The 20,625-nt window shown below is 47.2% G+C and overlaps 1 protein-coding gene across 2 annotated transcripts in view; it reads right to left on the bottom strand.

Annotated features, from left to right (window-relative positions):
- Positions 1 to 20,625, bottom strand: part of CECR2 (CECR2 histone acetyl-lysine reader) — a 101,876-nt gene that overhangs the window by 10,905 nt on the left and 70,346 nt on the right. Inside the window, exons 6-16 of one of the 2 annotated variants that reach the window (XM_083797543.1) lie at positions 19,979 to 20,028; positions 17,405 to 17,574; positions 16,610 to 16,687; positions 11,676 to 11,832; positions 7,380 to 7,509; positions 7,052 to 7,089; positions 6,859 to 6,950; positions 6,461 to 6,587; positions 4,617 to 5,050; positions 2,676 to 2,804; positions 1,642 to 2,452 (exon numbers count right to left, since the gene is read on the bottom strand). In XM_083797543.1, coding sequence (XP_083653669.1) covers positions 1,642 to 2,452; positions 2,676 to 2,804; positions 4,617 to 5,050; positions 6,461 to 6,587; positions 6,859 to 6,950; positions 7,052 to 7,089; positions 7,380 to 7,509; positions 11,676 to 11,832; positions 16,610 to 16,687; positions 17,405 to 17,574; positions 19,979 to 20,028 — 2,216 coding nt within the window. The remainder of the gene's footprint in view (positions 1 to 1,641; positions 2,453 to 2,675; positions 2,805 to 4,616; positions 5,051 to 6,460; positions 6,588 to 6,858; positions 6,951 to 7,051; positions 7,090 to 7,379; positions 7,510 to 11,675; positions 11,833 to 16,609; positions 16,688 to 17,404; positions 17,575 to 19,978; positions 20,029 to 20,625) is intronic. The other variant, XM_083797544.1, reaches the window with a different exon arrangement.

Below are 20,625 nucleotides of genomic sequence, written 5' to 3'. Positions count from 1 at the left end.
TCTTTCAGAGACCCATAGCAATTCCAAACTTTGCAAAGTTGGCTGATCTTTTGAAAAAGCTCTTTTAAAAGTTACTCATAGGGTTGCACACCTCTCTTAAAAAGATGGGGCATGTAAACAGAATCCTTATGATTTCCATTAAGATACAGCCCCACTGTAGTTTGCAAACCACTTCCACGAGAGAAACATGGCATATGCAGGTTTGCTCTGACACATAGGTGTACAGAGGCTGCCCCATGGAGAGGCAGCTTTGGGAAATACTGCAGAATCCACACGAGAGCAAGCTAAGAGACAGGGATTTTTTGACTTTACACTGTGTTGCCCCCCCTTCTGGTCCACAAAGCCTGCTTGCCCACAGTTGGGCAAAAGCACTACCACATAGCAAGGTACTGTGAAGCTGATCACAGCCATATTTTAACCAACTGTGATTTGGAGATGCGGCCACTCTGCCCTGTAATCACTCAACGTCCTCTTGCAGTCTCTGTTCTATATCCAGCACAGTTAAATGATAATGAGTTTTAAGCAATGCCACACAAGGAAAGAGTTTCCTCTTAGTCCAAGGCACACAAGGGATCGATAAAAGATACAAGGTTTTTGATCTCTAGTTTACCAGCTAAAATTAATGAAAAAAATTGTTTTTGATCTCTAGTTTTTTTTGTCTCTACTTTAGGTTTGTTTGAAGTTTTTTTTTTTTTTTTGATCTCTAGTTTACCAGCTAGAATGAATGAAATTCAACTAGAAAGAAACTTGTGGTGGCACACATGACATGCTGCCATCTCATCTGAACTGACATGGGTTTTCAGTGCCTTTCTGGCAGTCCTGTTCTGTGAAGATTTTGAGATGTAAAGCTCACAAGGCACATGTGCATTTCAGAGGAGAAGCCATACTGACATATATTCAAGGAAGTGTATTTAAACCATTTATTCACATAATGTCTTCTCTCCTTACCTAACTCTTTGCAGATTCAATTTTTATATTAAATCCAAGTGAGTTCTAGAAGCATTACAGACTGTGCACCCAAAGGCAAACTGATAACTTGCAGGCATAACTGGGCTGGAGGGGACCTCTGACAGGTTACAGTGAAATGAAGAAATCTTAGAAAAATCTAAGTGATGGCTGGAGCAGAAAATATATTCTGATTTAGAATTTGAAGGAAAAAAGATGTGTATAAACTATGTGCCCCACAACTATTTAAACAAAAATTTAATCTTTTTCTAGAATAAAACCTGTTTTTGTTGCTGATCTTCAGCCAGTGTTTAAAATGGACCCCAGTGAGCCTGAAAGTTAGAGCATCTTTCACACTTCTCTAGTGGTGCAAATCCAAATAAAGCCACGTCTGCAGATACAGGCTTTGTGCATCTGCAACACACTTAAGCTCGGGACCCCAAGAGTCTGGAGCAGCAAAGCTAAACTATGGGGTGTTCCCCAACTCCTCACAAGCACCCACCCACTATGCGTGAACTCCCAACCCCAGGGCATAGCTCCTCACTCCCTGTGGCTGCTTGTGCACCCTTGATGTGTTCAGGACAGGCACAAGGCACATGGCTGCATTCTCTGTTGAGGTCCTACAAAGAGCCCGGCAGCAGCAAGAACTGGGGAGAAGCCTCTGGGTGGCTTCTAGTCAGTGCCACGGGGAGTTACCTTGGTTGCTCTCCGGCTCCATGGTCTGATCCTGCGAGCTCCCGTTCCCCATGACCGGCTTGGGGGGTGGCATGCCGGCAGAGGCAGCGTGAGCCAGCTGGGGAAAGGGTCCAGGGAGGTGTGGCGGGGGCGGCTGGCGAGGGTGGTAAGGCACGCCCGGCGGGCACACGCGGGAGGACAGCTGCTGCATCGCGATCATCTCTGGGCTGTCCATCATCGAGTCCCCACCCTGACACCCTCTCTGAACCTGAGCCGGTCCCCCGAACAGAGCAGCTGGTGGCTGTGGCATCCTCTGGCCTGCGGCTTTTCCGGGTGGTCTGATATACCCTGAGGGAGGCACCCCGTGAGGTAGGAAGTTTGGTTGCTCAGTCCACTGGCTGGGAGGCAGAGGAGGCCGTAAGGCCCGGGGCTCCATCATATGGCTGATGGCGCGGGGCTGGAGCGAGGGCGCTGGCCCCATGGGTGCCTTCTCCTCTGGCCCCACAGCACCCTGGCTGGCGGCACTATGGCTGCCATTCCACAGGGCCGGGTGCCCACGGTTCAGGTACTTGTAGGGCCGGTACATATGTCCAGGGGGCACCTCTGAGCCTTCTGGTGGCCTCACCGGAGGCCCGTTGTGCCTTGGAGGGAGGAAGCCCTGCTGGAACTGGGCTGGTGGGTAGACGGTGTCCGGAGGGGGGCCGCTCACACGCCCCAGCTGCAGGGTGCCAGGACGGGGTCCGAGGCCGGTGACGTGGGTCGGCCCTGCACACACCTGCTTCTCAGGGGCAGCCAGCCTGTGCCCACGGTGCTCGCTCAGTCCCACGGCCGGCTGGGGAGGGAGAGAGAGAGGGGTGGCAGTGAGAGGGAGGTGGGGAAAGACTGACACTGGTGTGCCAGCAGGCTGATCTGAGGAGAGGCAATGCCACCGCTGTGGCCATCGGGGCATCCCCACACCATGGGGAGCAGAGGGGACCTCCAGGGCACTGGGTGCCTTGCTTTGTTGTTATGAAAGCAGACAGCAGCATATCTGGAAGCTTTTGTTTGTTAATTACCTGCATGGCAAAGTGCTGGTGCTGCTGAACCGGGTCTCCAGGATGGGGCTCTGGCACTCGCGGTGAGCCATACAGTTTTGTTGGATCTGATCCGCGCAGGGGACCAAACGTTCCTGGTACAGCTGGTCTCTGGGGGTCAGGGAAGGGAGAAGGAAGGAGAAATAAACCCATTTGTGAGATGTAGAAAAGCAGCAGAGCTGCTTCAAGCAGGGGGTAAGCCAAAACCAAAAGAGCCACACAGAAGAACAGACAGGCTTTTTTTGGAGATACCATGAAAAACCTGTAGGCCTTTCTACAAGATGACGTGGCTCCCCTGCCAAAGTCTATCATATATCCCTGAGCTCAGGTTGTGATACACTCACCTACCACCCAGCTATTCGGAAGCAAGCAAGACAACTGGAGGGGACAGTGGTTTATTCCTGTCCTTGGAGCAAACCACAAGAGCACGTAAGCAGAACAATGGGGAACATGCTGGACTTCTTTCAAAACACTTACTGGCTCCAGCTCTCCTGCTGGCTTCTGCTATCTGCATCACAAGAATCACTCTAAAATGTTTGATTTCCAGCTAAAAAAGTGAGGAATAGCCTGGATCTCAGAAAAGCAGCTGTCACACTACACCACAAGACATCATGGGTTAAAATGGAAAAGACTGTAAAGGATGGGTGAGTGTTGTGGTTTAACCCGGCTGGCAGCTAAACACCACACAGCCGTTCGCTCACCCTCCCCCCTCCCTCTCTGGGATGGGGGGAGAGAAACGGGAAAGTGAAGCCTGTGAGTTGAGATAAAGACGGTTTATTAAGACAGGAAAATAATAATAACAATAATAATAATAATAGTGATAATGGTAATAGTATTAACAATAATAATGTGTAAGAAAACAAGTGATGCACAATGCAATTGCTCACCACCCGCTGACCGATGCCCAGCCTATTCCCGAGCAGCCGGCCCCCCCCACCCCGGCCAGCCACCCCTATATATTGTTTAGCATGACGTCAGATGGTATGGAATACCCCTTTGGCCAGTTTGGGTCAGCTGTCCTGGGTCTGTCCCCTCCCAGCTCCTGCTGCACCCCCAGCCTGCTCGCTGGCAGGACAGAGCAAGAAGCCGAAAAGTCCTTGGCCTGGTGTAAACACTGCTCTGCAACAATTAAAACATCAGCATGTTATCAGCGCTCTTCTCATCCTAATCCAAAACATAGCACCCTACCAGCTACTATGAGCTACTTAACTCTGTCCTAACTGGAACCAGGACAGTGAGGAACAGCCCATAGAAGAGGCAGAACAGGTGGCCCTCGGAGAGGAAACATCAGGCTAAAGGGAGGTCACTGCTGCAGCCCAGGGTGGCCTTATGTGTGGTTTTGTTTACTGCTTTTATAAATATCAAGGCACAGAATGCAGTAGTATGCAGATGGCACAAAGTTACCAGGCATCTGCAAACAATTGAGACAAAAGAAGGCTGGCTTGTTCAGCATCATAAACTGGAGGTTAAAAGAGGAAACGTGACTGCTTTACATGCACAATAGCGTACCTCTCTCCAGGGAAAGAAAGAAGTGGGGCAGCCAGGACTGCCCAACCACACATGGGTACCTGCCTGTCAAAAATGTTAGTAGACCGTTTCTAACTAGTGTGGTAGCGATCTAGTACAGCCTCCAGTTACAGAAGTAGCTACTCTTCTAGCTCCAGCTGCTCTTAACGTGGAGTATGTTATTTCCAATCCTGTCTCCTCAGCCAACTACACAAAGACCAGGTAAGACTGAACTGTATTGGTTTAAATTTAAGGGCTGAAAAGTTTCAGTTTGAGAAACCACAGCTCCGACCCTCAATCTCTGGGAAAGAATCCTTGCCACAAAGTAGGGATTCCACAGGAGAGAGTTTAATTCCCTTTTCCCTCCCTGCCTCCCTCCACAGGCAGGATTGATGAACAGCAGAAACTACTCCTTACCATCTGGCCGGGATGTGGCACAGGGCTGGGCATGCTGCCGTACTGCAGCGAGCGGGGGAAACCTCGCCCATTGGAAGGGCCCACTTCTCGAGAAGGCTGCATGGGGTTGCCACTTGGATCCTCTGCAGAGGACGAGGAGAAGGAGGAGGAGGAGGAAGAGGAGGAGGAAGCGGGAGCCCTCGAAGTAGCTCGATATGGTGGAGGTTTCCCTCCATTTTCCAGGCGCTGCTGCCTCTTGCCTGTTCCCTCTGGGTCTCGTGACCGAGTCCAAACATTGCCAGCGCTGGAGCGACCAGCCCGCCGGCTCCTCTTCTCCCGCCTCCCGTCTTCTCTGATCCAAAACTCCTCATCTGTGTCTCCATCTTCCCCAGGGAAGTGCTTCATCATTGCTCGGTGGAAACACCTCTCCAAGTTGTAAGCCATCTTGGTATATTCTGCCATCAAAAAAAACCACACTCAGCAACATCAAGGACAGAGCCTTACAGAGAGAAACAGTTAAGCAACACCAGACTTTCCTCATTTCAACAGGCAAATCATCTCTCCCCACAATTTTTTTTTTCAGGGAGGACTTTTGTTCCTAACTAGTTGACAACTGGTCTATACTCTTAAACTCAATAAGCAATGCAGCATCAGATTTGTTCAGTAACCCCACCAGAGGACAGGCACACAGGCATGACAAAGTACCATTAGCAGCATGGCTTGCACAGTCAGCATTAACCTAACATCCCAGAATAGTACCAAGAATTACATTACGGCAAACACCACCTCTGCTTGCAGAGATGTGTGACCTGCACTGTTAGCCAGCAGTGCTGAGAAAAGAAACGTTAAATTCCAGCAATGTTATTTGATTCTGTTCAAGAGGCTTTTGCTGTACTGGTTCAAATCTCTGCTGTATGTTACAAGACAGAGGAAAAAAATCAGCAAAGATCATTTATCCATTTACAGTTTTTAAAGCACTTGCTGACCATGACACAAAAGCTACTGCAAATACCAGGGTCACGATTGTGCCATTTCCACAGGACAGTTCTGATCAGAGGGGCTCCTACTTTTCATTGGGGTGGATAAGAAGGAAAATACATGTGAGAGGTGTCAATCACAAAGGCTTGAAGCAAATGACTTTCCAGTTGTTTCCACTGAACTAAAAGTTCCTTGGACAACAGAGTTCTCCCACTGGCAGTGCAGAAATGCTTTTACTTAGGGCCCACAGTGACAAGCTGAGAAGCTCTGTTTTCACTTTCAAAGCAGTGCTGTTGAGACATGGTTTGCAGCAGGGACCCACCATATGGGGAGTGACTTCTTACCTAAGCAACGTGCAGAATTTTAATCGGTGTGGCAATTAAACCCAGGGTTTCCCATTTGTGGGTTTATGATATTCATTCAGTAGCCAAGGAACCTAAAAGATACATTTTCCATCTAAAAGGCTACAGACGTGGCTCATTTTTCACTTTTTTTGGGGGTACTCAACAAATACTGGGGGCTGACCAGACTCTTTATGTTCTTCAAAATGTGTTAGATATCATGAGACAAAGGAACACAGATGCATGCAAGCACACAAAGGAATGAGCTTGTAAAGAAAGAGAATTTCTCCTCTTTGTATGTTCTGTCTTCACCACCTATCAACATGGGAGTCCCTTAGTATGACAGGCCACATGTATCAGCATAACAACTGTGCTAAAAACCTGGCTAAATCCCCAGGCCTTATTACTCAGGAGCTTTCCTCCGGCCTCTCAAAAATATCCTGAAAGAGAGTAAGCACAAATCAAGTTCTGGTGAGTAGGTAGAGATCAGTGACTGCTTTAACTCAGCACTGGAAACAGATGAACTTCGCATCTTACTGCTCTTACCACTGCCTTCACCATTGTACTTAAGACAGTTCCTGAACATGGTCTTCATATCGCCCACGAATTCTTCCTTGGTGCAGTACTGACCTCCATTCAACTTCTTCTCCATGCTAGAGATGTCCATGGGGGCCTGAAATTCAACAAAACTTCCCTTGAGTTACAGCAAGAGCAATGGGACTTACAAAGGTACATAAATTACTAGCTTCCTCACAGAGAGGCATGCAGAGCAGAGGCTGCTCTCCTGAGGGGCAGCCTCTCTTCTTGCATTTCCTACACCCAAAGGGACTACTGCTGCTTGACTGTGAGGATAACACAGCTCACAGAACTTCAAAACACTTACAAATAATTGCACCCCAGCCAACAAAGAGCATCAGTCAAGCACGCTGGGCTGCTTTCCCTACCTTAATGATCTGGTAGTAGTTAGGAGCATACGATTCATCAACAGGTTCCAAGAAGGGCCAAGAGTCCTTGTGAGCCTTTACCACATCTAGAACTGGTAGCAACAAAAGACATGTGGTTACACACACATGCCTGGGGGACTGTGTCACTTTGAAGAAGTCATGCAAAGAGGAAAATTGGGACAGGTGGACTAACCTTTGTACATGGCTGTGAACTCATCATCTAGTTCAAAGCTGTAATTGGAAGAACAACAGTGAATAACAGAGACTTAGGACATATAAAACATTCCCTCTTACCTCATCCTCCCTTCCATGCCACATGCAGTGCCACAAAGTTAACAAACAGGCCTCATCACAAACACTCCTCTAGCGTGGACCAAATCCAGATGTTTCTCAGCTTACTCCTTGCAGCTCTCCAACCTCACTTATCCCTCCTCATTCCTGTGAATGACCACACTCCTCTCCTCCCCTCCCCACAAAGGCTTCACTGCTCGGGTGTGCTGCGTGCCCAGCTGCATACTCACAGATCCTTGGTCCTTCGCTCTTCCCTGGTAGGGGAACTGGGATCCAAGTGGGAAAGCTCAGGGGGCAGCTCCTTCCCCTGTGCCAGCAGCCAGGCCCGCTCTTCACGAAGCTTCCTCCTCCTGGCTCGCTCTGCAGCAGGAAGGGGAGACAAGCAGAAAAAGCCATTCAGCACTCCTTGTCAACAACGTCTTGCAGAGAAAATTCAGACAGCTCCTGCAGCTCTCAAGAACTCTCTGTAAAGAAGCAGAGGATCTGAGCACACACAACAAACACACCTCTTCATTTTCCCTTGACTAATCCATCAGTGATTTTGGAACATTACTGTGATGCAGACGCTCCCCATGCCAGCTTTCAGACAAATTCTTGACCACAGTTTGGTACAAAGAGAGAAGTTCAAAGCAAAGACCAAGGCATAGATCAGTTAAATGGAAAGACATGACTTATTAAATTACCATCCTTTATCTGCTTGCCACCAGTCCCCATGCTGTCAAAAAGGCACAATAATTCCTCAGCCAGGTGAACTCACGGCAGCTGGTTTTGCACTGAGGTTGATGAAGAACAGTGCTGAAGGAAGGGTGAACTTTTACCAGCTGGGTGGCAACGAGTAGTTGGGGTCAATAATATCCTCCATCACCACAGCTAGCTTTGTGAAGATTGTTCAGGTAGGCCTTCACAGCCAGCAGCCAGAGAGCAAGCTACCACACAGGAGGGCCACTGGGACAGCTTTGGTTTAAGAGGTGAGAGACAGGAAGAAGCAACGTTAGTAATATAACCTGTGGGTTGCAACCAGACAGCTGGCTAACAGATTGCTTCATAATAGAAAGTTTATGGACTCTTATGAACCTCATTTCCTTTTTGTTATAGGAAATCTGAATTCATTTGACTTGCTAAACACCTGTACCAACTTTCTGTTGAAGCAGAATTCTGTGAAAATGCAGCTCAAGGAGAGATGTCATAGGTGTAACAACCCAGGAAATTGGCCACAGAGCCACACCAGGGAAACACCCAAGTGAAAGAAAGATTGGAGAGACTTGGCCAAAATCCTCTAACAGAGGCTCCATCTCTGGACAATGATGTGGAATTGAGAAGTACCTGATCTGGAAGAACAGTATTAATATGCTCTCCTACTCTGCCAGTCAAAAGAAAGCCTGTGATGAGGAGTAGGAGCACAAGAAAACTAGGAATGAGCATCTCCAGGATGACCCTATCTGTATGCATTTAGTCTTGACTCTCACAAGAGAATCACCACTCAAATAGACATTCTGCTGCTAAATAAAGCCTTCCATGCTTCTCCTGTAGGTACTGAGGAAAATGCAGGTACTCCTTCTCTGAAGAAGAGTTGACAGCCACACCTCATGCCCAGTCAAAAAAAGTGATGGATTTCTCTTCTGGAAAGGAATCTGAGATGTCAGAGTCACCAATGGCACCACTGCAAGTCATGGTTTTACTCCAGGAACAACATCCACATCTGAAAGCATGCTCTAATAGGATAATGGATATTGTTTAGGAATAGCTACAAGATGTATGTTTTCCAGAGAGGTCCACGGCCAGATATATCAAAGATTGGTAAAAAAAAAAAGTCCAAATTTTCTGTTGCAAGACTCCAGACAGCACTGAAGTTGGGAGGACAGGACTTTCATTTAAGATATCGTACAGAATCTATCAGCATCTGTTACACCATTTAATAAGGAGAAGTCTAAAATCAAACTACAGTTAGCAGAGATTATCAGTCAGTCCAAGCACAGTTCAGTATCGCATGCTTCTTTAGTAAAATTAACCTCACTTAGATGACATTGTTATGGATGCCTAAATGAAAAAGCTGAGAAACACATATGGTAATGACTTGGGCAACAAAAGGAAAATATCATGCCAACAGCAACCAAGAGGTAAGGTCACGTGGATATTAGAAATCCACCAATGCCTGCCAAGCATCTGACATGGTAAACTGACAGGAATTGCAAAGTGCTACCCCATTACCAGGCTGGAGCTCAGTCGGGATTTATGACAGGTCCCAGTACCACAGGGAGTAATTAATACAGCATGTTAAAGGTAGAGTTTGCTGCCATGCTGTTGGCCTGGATTGAGAGGCCACCAAATACCAAATGCTAACCAATGCCCTAAAGAGTACCTCAAACAGATAGAAAGTCATGTATGTGAGAGGTAATGTTACAACAGCACCTGGAAGAGAACTGGAAGATTCTAACCTGCTGTTCTGGAAGAAATCTAGAAAGCTGCTTTAACTTGTAAATTCAGGAAAGTCCAGATGGGCCCAGCAGGAGGGTCCCTAACTGGGGTGTGCGTTGGAGTGAAGGAAAGTGAAATCCCACACTGGAAAGAGGAATGTGATCTAAAAACAGGCATACAGTCCAAAACCAAGATGCAGGTGAAGTGCTGATGAAGTCACAAAGAGCACAGATATTCCACCCTGTGTTTCATATTACCCCTTGACAGAACACCTTACAAAATTGTTAAATCCTAAGCAGAAGGCAAAATACAGGAAAGTCTTTGTTACCCTAAAAATCTGTCAATGGATGTCCAGCCTTAACAAGTCTGAACCAACCAAAACAAATGACTTCATTTTCAAATCACTTTCTGTCCGTCATAAGAACTATCACAGTAAGTGTTAACAGAGGGTGTTAGAGGGTGTGCTTGACAGTCATAGACCCATTAAGCAATAAGGAAAGATGGTTAAGAAGCCAAAATCTTACCCAGATAGCTGCTGTTTCTATGGATGAAAAATGTAGCACTGATTTAACAGAACAGATCATCCATTCAAATAAACTTTCCAAACAGCTTTTGCACCAGTTTAAAAGCAGACTTCTCTTGACTTAGCCTAAACTGACTGGGAACAAGTTTGAAGTAAATTGAAAGAAACTGCTCAAACCAAAATAAAAGCATGCCTGCCAAGAAAAGCACTAATGTATGCAAAATGGCTTAAAACAGCTTATTGCCCAACCCCATGCCAGTTTTTTGAGCAGCTCTGGTATGTTTGTATCAGATGACATAGTTATTGTATTTACCCCAAAGGTAAATGACAAGGCTTTTATCAAAACAATACCTGACCAACTCTGAATACTAGATTTATCTTTGCAACTCTTCTGGATCTTGAAGATTAATTTTGTCTATACAGATGGAGAGTTAAAGCACAGAGAATATGCAATTTGCCAAGGTGATACAGATATCTGTAGCAGACCTGGAAGCTGGATGATTCTGAGTTTAAAGTACCAGATTAGCCAAGACCCGCAACCAGAAATATCCAAAGGCCAAGCAAGTAATTGGATTTTCAAAAGGTTAGAAAGTAAGCAGGTAAAAGAAACTATTCTTAGATAACATCTGGTCTGCTACCAGACATCTGGTAGCAGACTTGTTTCATCTTGGAAAGTTTACAGGGTTTGCATGAACTCCTTTTTTCCCCCCCTCCTTTTCTGATTCTTTCTCCACCTAAGGATTCACAATAGCGATACTGCCATGCATTGTGAGGACAGTTTTCTGACAATATTCAGCGTTTCCCTGGAGCTGCAACAGCCCAGCCAGCCACTGTGGCAAAAGCAGCAAATAAAGAAATCCCTGTAAGGGAGGCTAAGAGAGGTGGTGGTTAGATATGAGACACCAGTACCTACATGTACAGGCTGAATGTCTCCAGTCTGTGTTTCAGACTTACGTATTAAATGCAAGACCATTGTTTCTTGCAGAACAGCCTATATTTGTGTTAAACTTAAAAACATGAAAAAACAAGGCCAAAACTTGAATTTGCTGCCTGCCAGTGCTCTATTTAGTCTGGTTCCCTCACCTTTAGTTCTCCAGCTGATGAGGTCCGGAGCGATATAAAAATACTACTCACTACTCCCATGTTGTCCCCTTCCCTTTCTCCCTGAAAGGAATCCTTCTTTCATCATGCAGTAGGCCAAAAGGACCAAATACTATTCAGTAAGAGTTAAGCCAGCTAATCCCGCGCATAGGGGAATCTATGAGAACCCCAGTAAGGAGACAAAAGAAGGAAACTAAGGAACAATACGGATAGCAGGAGAAAAATACAGCTACGGCAAGGAAAAAATGAGTACGACTTGAGGAAGACGACAAAACCGAAGGGAACACTAGAGAACAGCCATCAACACAGAGAGGTGGACAAGGCAAAAAGAAAATACAGTCAGGCCAATTTATCTAAGCCAAGTCCAAGAAGAGTTATTCCCATTAGCTTGCCTGACAGGGGAGGGATGCAAATAGCAGATCTTAATTCAAGATCTCAGACTCAGCTTTGAAATCTCCCACCTCTGCTTCACACTGGCTGCACATACCTTCCACTGCTTTGACCTTCTCCTCCATCTCTCTTTTTCTCTCCTCCTTTAGCAGCTGCTCCTGCTCCCTCTTCTGCACTGCTATAAGGATTTGGCGCTCCTCCTCTTCCTCCCTGCGCCTCTGCTTCTCCATCGAACTGAGCACATTCGGGTTTACCTGTGACAAAACGGTGCACAAAAAACTGTAATGCACTGGCTTATTCAAGTCTGGTTTATTCAGAGGCAGGTTTACTTTGTGCAAGTATTAAGGCATACCTACAGTGAATGGCTGGAACAGCAAAGATGTACATATGATTTCTCAGATAATAAGCAACATGTAAAGGAAAGTTACTTGCCAAGCAATGAAACCCTACTGATTGAAAGGCAAAGGAAGGAGAAGTGATTGGTTAGGCAAACTGCTGCTCCACGAGGGGTGTACCACATGGACTTCCCTTCTGGGCAAAGGAATCTGGCTGTTGTCACCCCTATGCAACACCTACACCCCTTCCAGCTAGCTAAGTCCCGAGTTACAAGTGCAAGCAGAAAGAACTACTCTGCTGAACCTGGCTCTGCTATAAAATACCCGGTACTTAGGATAGAAAAGGAGACCAGTACAGCCTTACGTCAAGGTATCATTTGGAGTGTTTTTCTTTCCCATTCAAACTAAGGCCCACCATATTTCTATGAGCTAATCTCCCATGAACTAGCTCTCAGTCATTTGTTTGTTTCCTGCTGGGTCCCCTGGCCAGCTTTCTCATTCAAGTACGCCTGGCTCTTTATTGCCCCACTTCCTTACCTCCCCACGCCCAGCAGGCTGTAAGGCTGTGTTTGATCCCACTTAGACTGCACACTTCTCAGACCAGGAATTGCCTGCTCCTGTTTCTCCAATAAAGTGAGAGGTATGTATATGGCAGTGTGGAATTACCTTTATTGGCTTAATTTAATTATAAGACAAATGAATCAGCCATCTACTCCCACCTCTTTGACTTCTGCAAGATCAAGGTATGTGTGCTTTATCAGCAGGGAATACTGACCAGAAAAGAACAATGTGCATACAGTTTTGTCCACCTTCATTTCAGGGACTAACCGGCAACCACCACTTAAGCAGAAGGTATTTCCTGAGGATTAGCAATCAGCTGGGGTCCCCTGGCTGCTGCTCAGACCATCAACTTCCCTAGGCCTATTATTAATCCCCAGAAAAAATCTGGCACTATGATTACTATTTTGTCCTTGTTTTGTTGTCTAGAAGGGGAACCTCGGGGTGTTTTGATAAAAGCCTAAAAATGTTGTCTGGTTTTACTGCACATTCATTCCCTCTCTGCCTTTCCTTCCCCTACACAATGCTGCCCTACAATCTGCCCCTGCAGCTCTCCGTGGACAAGCACCACATTATTGTCCTGTCCTCAGCAGCAAAAATACATTAAGAGAATTACACTTCAACCACCAGCAGCTACAGAAAAGTGCCCAAGGGAGCGCTATAGGATTCTTCACAATATCAAGTCCATATCCTGCCTTTAGAGACAGACTGGACAGCAAAAGCACCTATTCTGTGCCATCTTTTTAGGTGAAAGCCACAGCATGATGTCACCACAAGGGAACTCTGCCTATGTTCTTTTCCTTAGTTCTTTGCCAACTATTAGTACTTAATGGTTCCACTGCTTTCCTAGGGAAACCATTCTGCAAGTCCACACTCCTTTAGGTTAGCCAGCATCTCCTCACATTCAGCCTGAAGTTAATTTTTCATCCCCTCATTCCATCCAATTATTCCTAGTTACTCTTTTCTAGTTCAGCATAAATTCCCCTCTTCTTCAGCCACATTCCAATGTTTATGGGCTTCCTCAGACACTTGCACAAATCTTCTGTTTCTGTAATTAGGTTAAATGTTTCCTTATAAAACAATCCTTGCAGCTCCCTAATCATTCCAGTTGTCTTTCTCAGATATTTCCTTCAACTAATCAATATCTAAGCACCAGGATGCCCAGGACTGACACTGGTATGTCGAGTAGAAGAAGAGAACAACTTAAAGAATTGGGTTCTACATTTTTGCTCTTTATTCTTTTTCATATCCCTTTCCTATCTTATTTTCTACTCATGCGCTACAAACTTCTTTTCAGGCCTGATCCTGACAGTCTTTAAACATCTTTTGTCCTAACTTTCTTGTCCAATCTTTAAATTGCAATAGAAACCAAACAAAACCATCAACAGGAAGAGAAAGAGGTGAGCAGGAACCAGCCCTCAGAAGTCAGCAGCACACTAGAGATTTAATTGAGGATGTGACCATCAGCCTTTGGACTCTCCAGCCAGTAGATCTAAGCCAACCTGACATGCCACACTGATTTGTGCAAACGTTGGCGCACAGGTAAGACCTCCCCTTCCCTTAGATTCATGCAGCATCCACCACTCACGACCTACATAAACACGAACACAACACCCAAGTCACAGTGGTCACACCAGGACCTCTCCAAGCCTACTGGGTGCATCGAGCACCCCATATATACTGTAACGGCGCAAGACAGAATCCATAGCATGTTCCGCATCAACCCTTCACAAATATCATGCTGACAAGGCAATGAGACGATTTTAGCAAAGGAGAGAATGTCAACCTGACAAATCTAGGAAGAGAAGGAAAAGGGAAAGGCAGAAACCACAGACTGCAGCAGATGCCCATAACAACTGCATTTGCTCACTGTGGTGCTTGCAGGGCAGTGGCAATGCTGGGTGGATTCTTCAAGACACGTCAGACACAGAAACAGCCTGAATTTCAGAGGGACCTACTGCTTGTTGCTGCTGTCACAATTAAAGCCCATTGGAGCTGAGGGTGTTCATCTCAGGGTTAAAAAATAAACAAACACAAACAAAAGATAGATAGCAAGTTTCAAATTCCTACTAGACGTGATGGAAGCAGACACCCATTGGCACAACAAAAGCAAGAAACCAACACAAGTTAAACTTCCTTCTTGAATGAAGAAGCAGCAAAGAGAACATTTCTCCGGCTTCATTCCCACTTGCATGAAAAAAGCCAAAAACAAGCAAACCAACTCTCACTTCTGTGACCACCACCTCCTTCCCTCCGCCAGAGAGCACTCCAGGACACAACATTGCTGCCTCCCCCTGGACCCCAAAAGGGCCAAATTTCTGCTTTTTACTTTGCTCTCAGACAGCGAGTATCAGACTTCAGGAGCAGGAGGCACGGGCGCCCTGGCCCCTCGCCCTCCAAACCTTCCCTGCTCCGGTTTCCGCAGCACTGCCCTAATGAGGGTGCTGCTCAGGCGGCTCTTTAATGAGGAGCTAATCTGAACCACCTGTTGAGAAATCCCCCACAGGATTAGGAGCCTACGGAGCAGTTGCATCTCGGACCGACGCGGCATCCATCTAATGGGGCCGGGAGGCAGGGGTCACCCCTGCACGGGAGGCAGTTTTCTCCCTGAGGCTTGCCTGCTGCCCACCCCTCGCTCAGCCAACAAGCCATCAGATGCCTGGCACCATCGCTGGCTCCCCTGCGTGCTGCATCCCGCTGGGTAGCCGGCACAACCGCCCAGAGATTCCCCATCCTCATGCTGGCTGAGTCCCCACTCCCCACTGCAGCAGGAGCCAGGAGGGCCCCCCGCTCACTGGAAAACATTTCACTGGCCCACAGGCAGCAATTAACAGCCCTGTGCCTCCGCAGACCTGGAGCACCTGCGGTACTGATTAGCATCATTCAGGCTCCATGTGTTTCCCACTCCCCTCCTCCCCTGGGATTTCTGCTGCCTGTGAACAAACACGTGGCCCTGCGCTTCCTGGACGGTGGGCTTTGCAGAGGGCAGCGCTGGCCCCAAACTGACCATCGCCAGGGTCTTATTTTCCTCTCTGCAGGCTTTTATCTGCAGCATGATGAGAGGCTCTTCCTTCCTCTATGTATTTTAAGTAATCGTGTTTATTGTGGGGAACTGTACTTTCTCCTTTGTTTTGCAGGAACCCCTGACTCACGTGGAATATTCCCTGCAGTTCAATTTCCCAGGGTTTGACAACATTCTGGGACAAAACAACAGGTAACTGTTTTCATTACATCTGCAGTGAGGGATTATGCCATGGCCTGATAGAATCAAGCCATTTTTTCCTCTAGAGCTAATCCTGTGTTGCCTGACCAATTTCTTTGGGTAGCAGTTGCCAGTTCAAAGAACCCCCATCTCCACCGCACCATGCCCCTGGCTGTGCCAACGTGACTGTTGGGGGCTGTGTGGTGAACTGGATCGGAAAACTGATCTATGTTAAAAATAACTGACCAAAGAAAAGGGTTATATTTAACTCTAGCCGTTTTTCTGGGTCTGGTTCACTGCACAGACCCGCAAGCAGCAGCGCTTTTACACCAATGGGGTAGAGAGAAGATGAGGGTGAGGAGGCACGGAGGGGCTGTTTTAGCAGACAATACTACAGTTTGATGAGCATTTCTTTAAGCAGCCTAAATTGTGACTTCCATTTCCATCTGACCCCCTCCTAGCTCAGCTCTGTACTACATCAAGTCGTTCTTCTCTCTCTCTGCACTATCTACACCCTCATGTGTTTGCAGCCTCACGTTTTCCCCTTGGCTGAATTTCTGTCATTTCCCTTTGTAAGCCAGTTCTCCTAGCCCTCTCATCCTTCTTCAACTTTTCTTTGAACTGCCTCGAATGTGCCAGCACTTTCATTGAAGTGGAATTCCCCAGGCTGAGTACAGATTTCCATATGCAGCTGCACCAGCGTCTGCGGCAAGGCCGGTTACCTCTGCGATCCAGAGGGCAGCACCTCCCTGCTCGCCATAGAAACCCTGAGTGTCAGCCTGCATTTGACGGGCATTACCACCCATCTCTCTTTCAGCACAAGCACTTTCAAACTACTCCTTCCCACTGAATAGCGATGCTGCGGTTTATTTTTTCCCCCAGGAGGCATCTGCTCTCGCCTCCCTCCGTTGTCCTCCCCCTCGCACCCCCCCTCACCTCCTGCTTGATTGGTTTGATGGGCTGATGGTCAGACATCCACCTGGGAGAAAACTCTGTCCGCTGCAGACGCTTCTCCTGAAACAGGGTTGAGAATTGAGGGAAGGAAAAAGAGAGTGGAGGAAATTAGGGCACATCGGTGATAGTGGCAGGAGAAACTCTGGGGGCTAGAAGTGACCATGAAATCCCTATTAGCTTTACAAGGGCAGCAAACAAACAAACTGAACTCAGTCCAAGAATATCACGCTGACTGCAGAGCCCATTTTACAAAGCCATCCAGACGAAGCATCCTGTTCCTGCTGTCCCACCTGAAAATGTTCCTTTGATGGACAACACCCTTTGGAGTCTAAGGGCTCTGACATACCATCTCAAGCAGACTTAGCTAGGACAGCTAAAGCAGCAACTGCCCCTTTAGCAGAGCCAGCCGAGAAACTGCAGTAGAAGTGAAATCAGAGGCAGCTTGCATAGAAAAGCCAGGCAGTAAATCGCAGCAGTTCAGAAGCAGACAGTTTCCCTGCTAGCAAAAAAGGGACACACAACATGGATGAAGACAGTAACCCCTTCAGCCATCCTACCGTGCAATCACCAACCAGATCTCTAGCCCTACCATTCCATGGGGAGAATCCTTCTCCCCATGCGTAAGCTAGACAGCCCTTGCATCCAGGGCACTTGCAGGTTGGAGAGGGGAGCAGGAGGGGGTGATAGCTGCTCAGATTTAGCTCTCCTTCAATCAGCAAATGTCCATGCTCTTGGAAGCAGTCAAACAGAGGTAAACAGGATGTCATGTCTCCTCACCTTCTGTGCAATCATGTTGCAGATCTCCGGCAGGAAGTCTTCACTCAAGAGTTTGTAGAGCTGCCGCTCTCTAAGGGAAGTCCTCTCTCTGAAGCTCTCTGTGACCTGCCTCCACTCCTCTTCCGTCTGACACAGCAGCCACCATGTCCCACGGCCTGGCCCTTGGGACCCTTCAACAACATGAAAGGATGTTATCTCCACAGCAGTTATGACTAAACTTTTCTTTATCCCTTCTCTTCTCCTGCCCTCAGGGCTTGGGAAGAGGAAAAGATACTGCCCATGGTCACTGTTATGGGAAACATGCTCTAGCAGGGGAAGCACTGTCAGTGTGCCTAAAAACTGCACTGCTAGAGACCCAAAACTCTCAAGCTACTACAAGTATGGTTACTTCCCCTGGTGACACTGAAAGTGATGCCAAGACAGAGGAATTACATAGGTGAAGAAGTAAAGGTGGTGTGACATCGCTGCAATAACCCTCCACTCCAGTTATGATGTACCAGACGGATTTGTTTCTTGTAATGGAGGCTGTCAGCCAGAGCAGGACATAGGGCAATGCAAATGTCTGATTTAGTCTGGCAGCAGAATAAAAACAATGAAAATGAACATTATTTGAAAAAATACTTTTTTTTTTTTTTTTTAAGTACTGCAAACCTTTGCTGCGGTGAATAAAACCTTCCATTCTACCCAAATGAAACATTTTGTTTGCAGGCACTTGAAAGAACTGAAGAGGAAGTGAAGGATGGGGTTCATCGGGCTGCCAGATGCTGGGGAAGTTGCAAAAGTTCACATCCCATCCCTGCTTGATCCAGAGCTGGATCTGAAGCAGATCTCCCACCACTCTGAAGCATGTCCTAACTACCAAGACATTCAGAGCTGTTCCGCTTTGTGTGAAACATTTGAATATTAATGGTGAAGGAAAGGCTCTCTCGCATGGTGGTTGGAACACCCACCTGGAAAGAGGGAACGCGGTTCCTGCTGCACAAATGTTTACACAGAGCATAGAAGCCTCATCAGTTGCAACTTGCATGCTTTTGCCCCAGGATGCTCTCTAAGCAGAGAGCTTGTGGCTCACTTTTGGAGAGGGGAAGACGTTGGCTCAAATCCTTTTGGGTTGAGGGGTTCTCAGCTGCCTCAAGAAAAGTCAGGCTAACCACTGTCTACTGGAAAAAAGCAATGCCCCCCCCCCAACAGCAAATGACATGCAGCTTCTCACCACATTTTCAAGAAAATTAACAATGAAAAATAAAAACAAGCGAAAGAACAGAGCTCCTCTCTCTCTGAACACGATCCCAGGCCCTCTGTGGATTTGAGCTACCAGTGGCTCCTGCATGTGAGCTATCAGGTTGCCCCAGGAAGGACGGAGAGCTGCAGCCTCGCTCCGGCCACCTGCCCTTGGTCGGGAACCTCAGTGCCGTGGTAGCTGCAGGTCACAGGCCAGAAGACAGCTTAACCTGCCATCGGCTGCAGCTCATGTTAACATACCAGGGACCAGAGAGGGCAAAGCAGCAAACCATGTGCTATAGCTTCTGTCGCCCTGGCTCTGTGATGCTGTCTCCTTTGGCTGAAGGAGGCAGCGGATGGCTAGGGGCTGTGACATCTCAAGCTACCGCAGCTAACCCTGCAGTGGGGAGCTCACCTGCACGCTGCCCTGAAGCCTGCCCCTTCTTTTTCCCTTCCCCTGCCAGCTGCCTGTGGCTGACTGGCTTCAAAAGCAGCCAGGACTAATACACTGCTTTGTGCCACCAGAAGATTACTCCACAGCTGAAGCGGCACAATTTGCTAGAAAACAATGATCTGATAAAACCCAGTGTCTCACACGCGTAGCTGCAGCTCTGCCTCCCAACTCCAGAGCAGCAGCCAGGAAATCTGAGCACAAAGGCAGAAGGGAACGAGGCACGGGAAAGACAATGCCACAGTTGCCTTTTATTGTGGAGGAATGGGCAGGCTGAGCCCATGAGTTATGTGGAAGCCAAGGGATTCGCATGTATGACAAATGAGCCCTGGCCCCCTCGGACTCAGTTGCACATTATGTTGCCAACTCTCTTTTCCTGCTTGCCTCATTAACCCTTAAGGTGGGTATCCCTAAGTCGTCATTTACACAGCACCAAGCTCAGCCAACAGACACTGGAGGGAGAGGTGAGGAGAATCAGAAAGGTCCTTCCCTATCTTGACATCACTGACCCAGCTCTCTTCCCAGCCTGTGCATGCGGCATGAAAGAAAAAATGTGCCTGCTACAAACAGGGGCTTGTGTTCAACTCCCCCCCAGAGAAGCGAGGGCCATTCACAACCCATTTCTATCAACTTCAGTGAGTAGGTGGGCCCCTAAGGCTTCGTGTAACCCAATATGTTGCGTTTGTTCATCCCAAACTAATCCAGGATAAGATAGGAAGCAGGCAGGTGCCCAGGCTCCCAGCTGCAGGGCAGCCTGTAACACTAACCCCTCCTTCCAGACTCAGCTGGACCACTGACAGACGGACTCTCCCTTTCCTGAGAAAGGCAACTCCCTGAGCTTTGATAATTTCGGAGTTGTGTTAGCTGATAATATCAACCCTGACCCCAGAAAATCTCTTTACCATTTCTTATCTGAGTCTCACGGATTAGCATGTTCTCTTCTGCCTTCTCCCTACCAAAAAGAAATAGAAGTGATACAATAAATACAATACTTCACATCACCGAAAACAAGACACTTTGGAGAAGAATGGGGATACAGCAATCAATGCACACAAAAAACATGCAAAAAGCCCATCCATTATATTTATGTACGTACATATATATATATATATGTACATACAAACACACATACTTGCCATAGCTTCATAAAGTTTTAAGAAGTGAAGGATGCAGGCTAGAATTTGGCAAGGACAGTATCTCAATTCTCATGGGAATTATCCCAAAATCTATACTGACTCAAGCAGCCAAGATTTTGGCTTCAAGCGCTGCACACTGAAAGCACTCTTTTATCAGGAGCGTATCCCCTAGCACTGCACAGAGGAACTGCATCAAGTGAGGCAGTTGGAAGAGTGATACCCAGTGTTTCACCAAGCTTGGCATCCATCTCAGTCAGAATTTTCTTTGGAGAGCGATCAAAGCACCTACCAAGCCCAAGCTTGCTTCACTTCAGAGATGCATTGAAATTATGGCTGCATGATATATACATACTTACTGGGGGAACCCCAGAAGCACATTATATTATTAATTGCGAGAAATATCAGAGAGACTT

The sequence above is a fragment of the Anser anser genome (assembly GCF_964211835.1).
Source record: "Anser anser genome assembly, chromosome: 1".
NCBI classification, from domain to species: Eukaryota; Metazoa; Chordata; class Aves; order Anseriformes; family Anatidae; genus Anser; species Anser anser.
The sequence above is the reverse complement of the archived record's forward strand: the minus strand, read 5'-3'. Positions and strand labels throughout refer to the sequence as shown.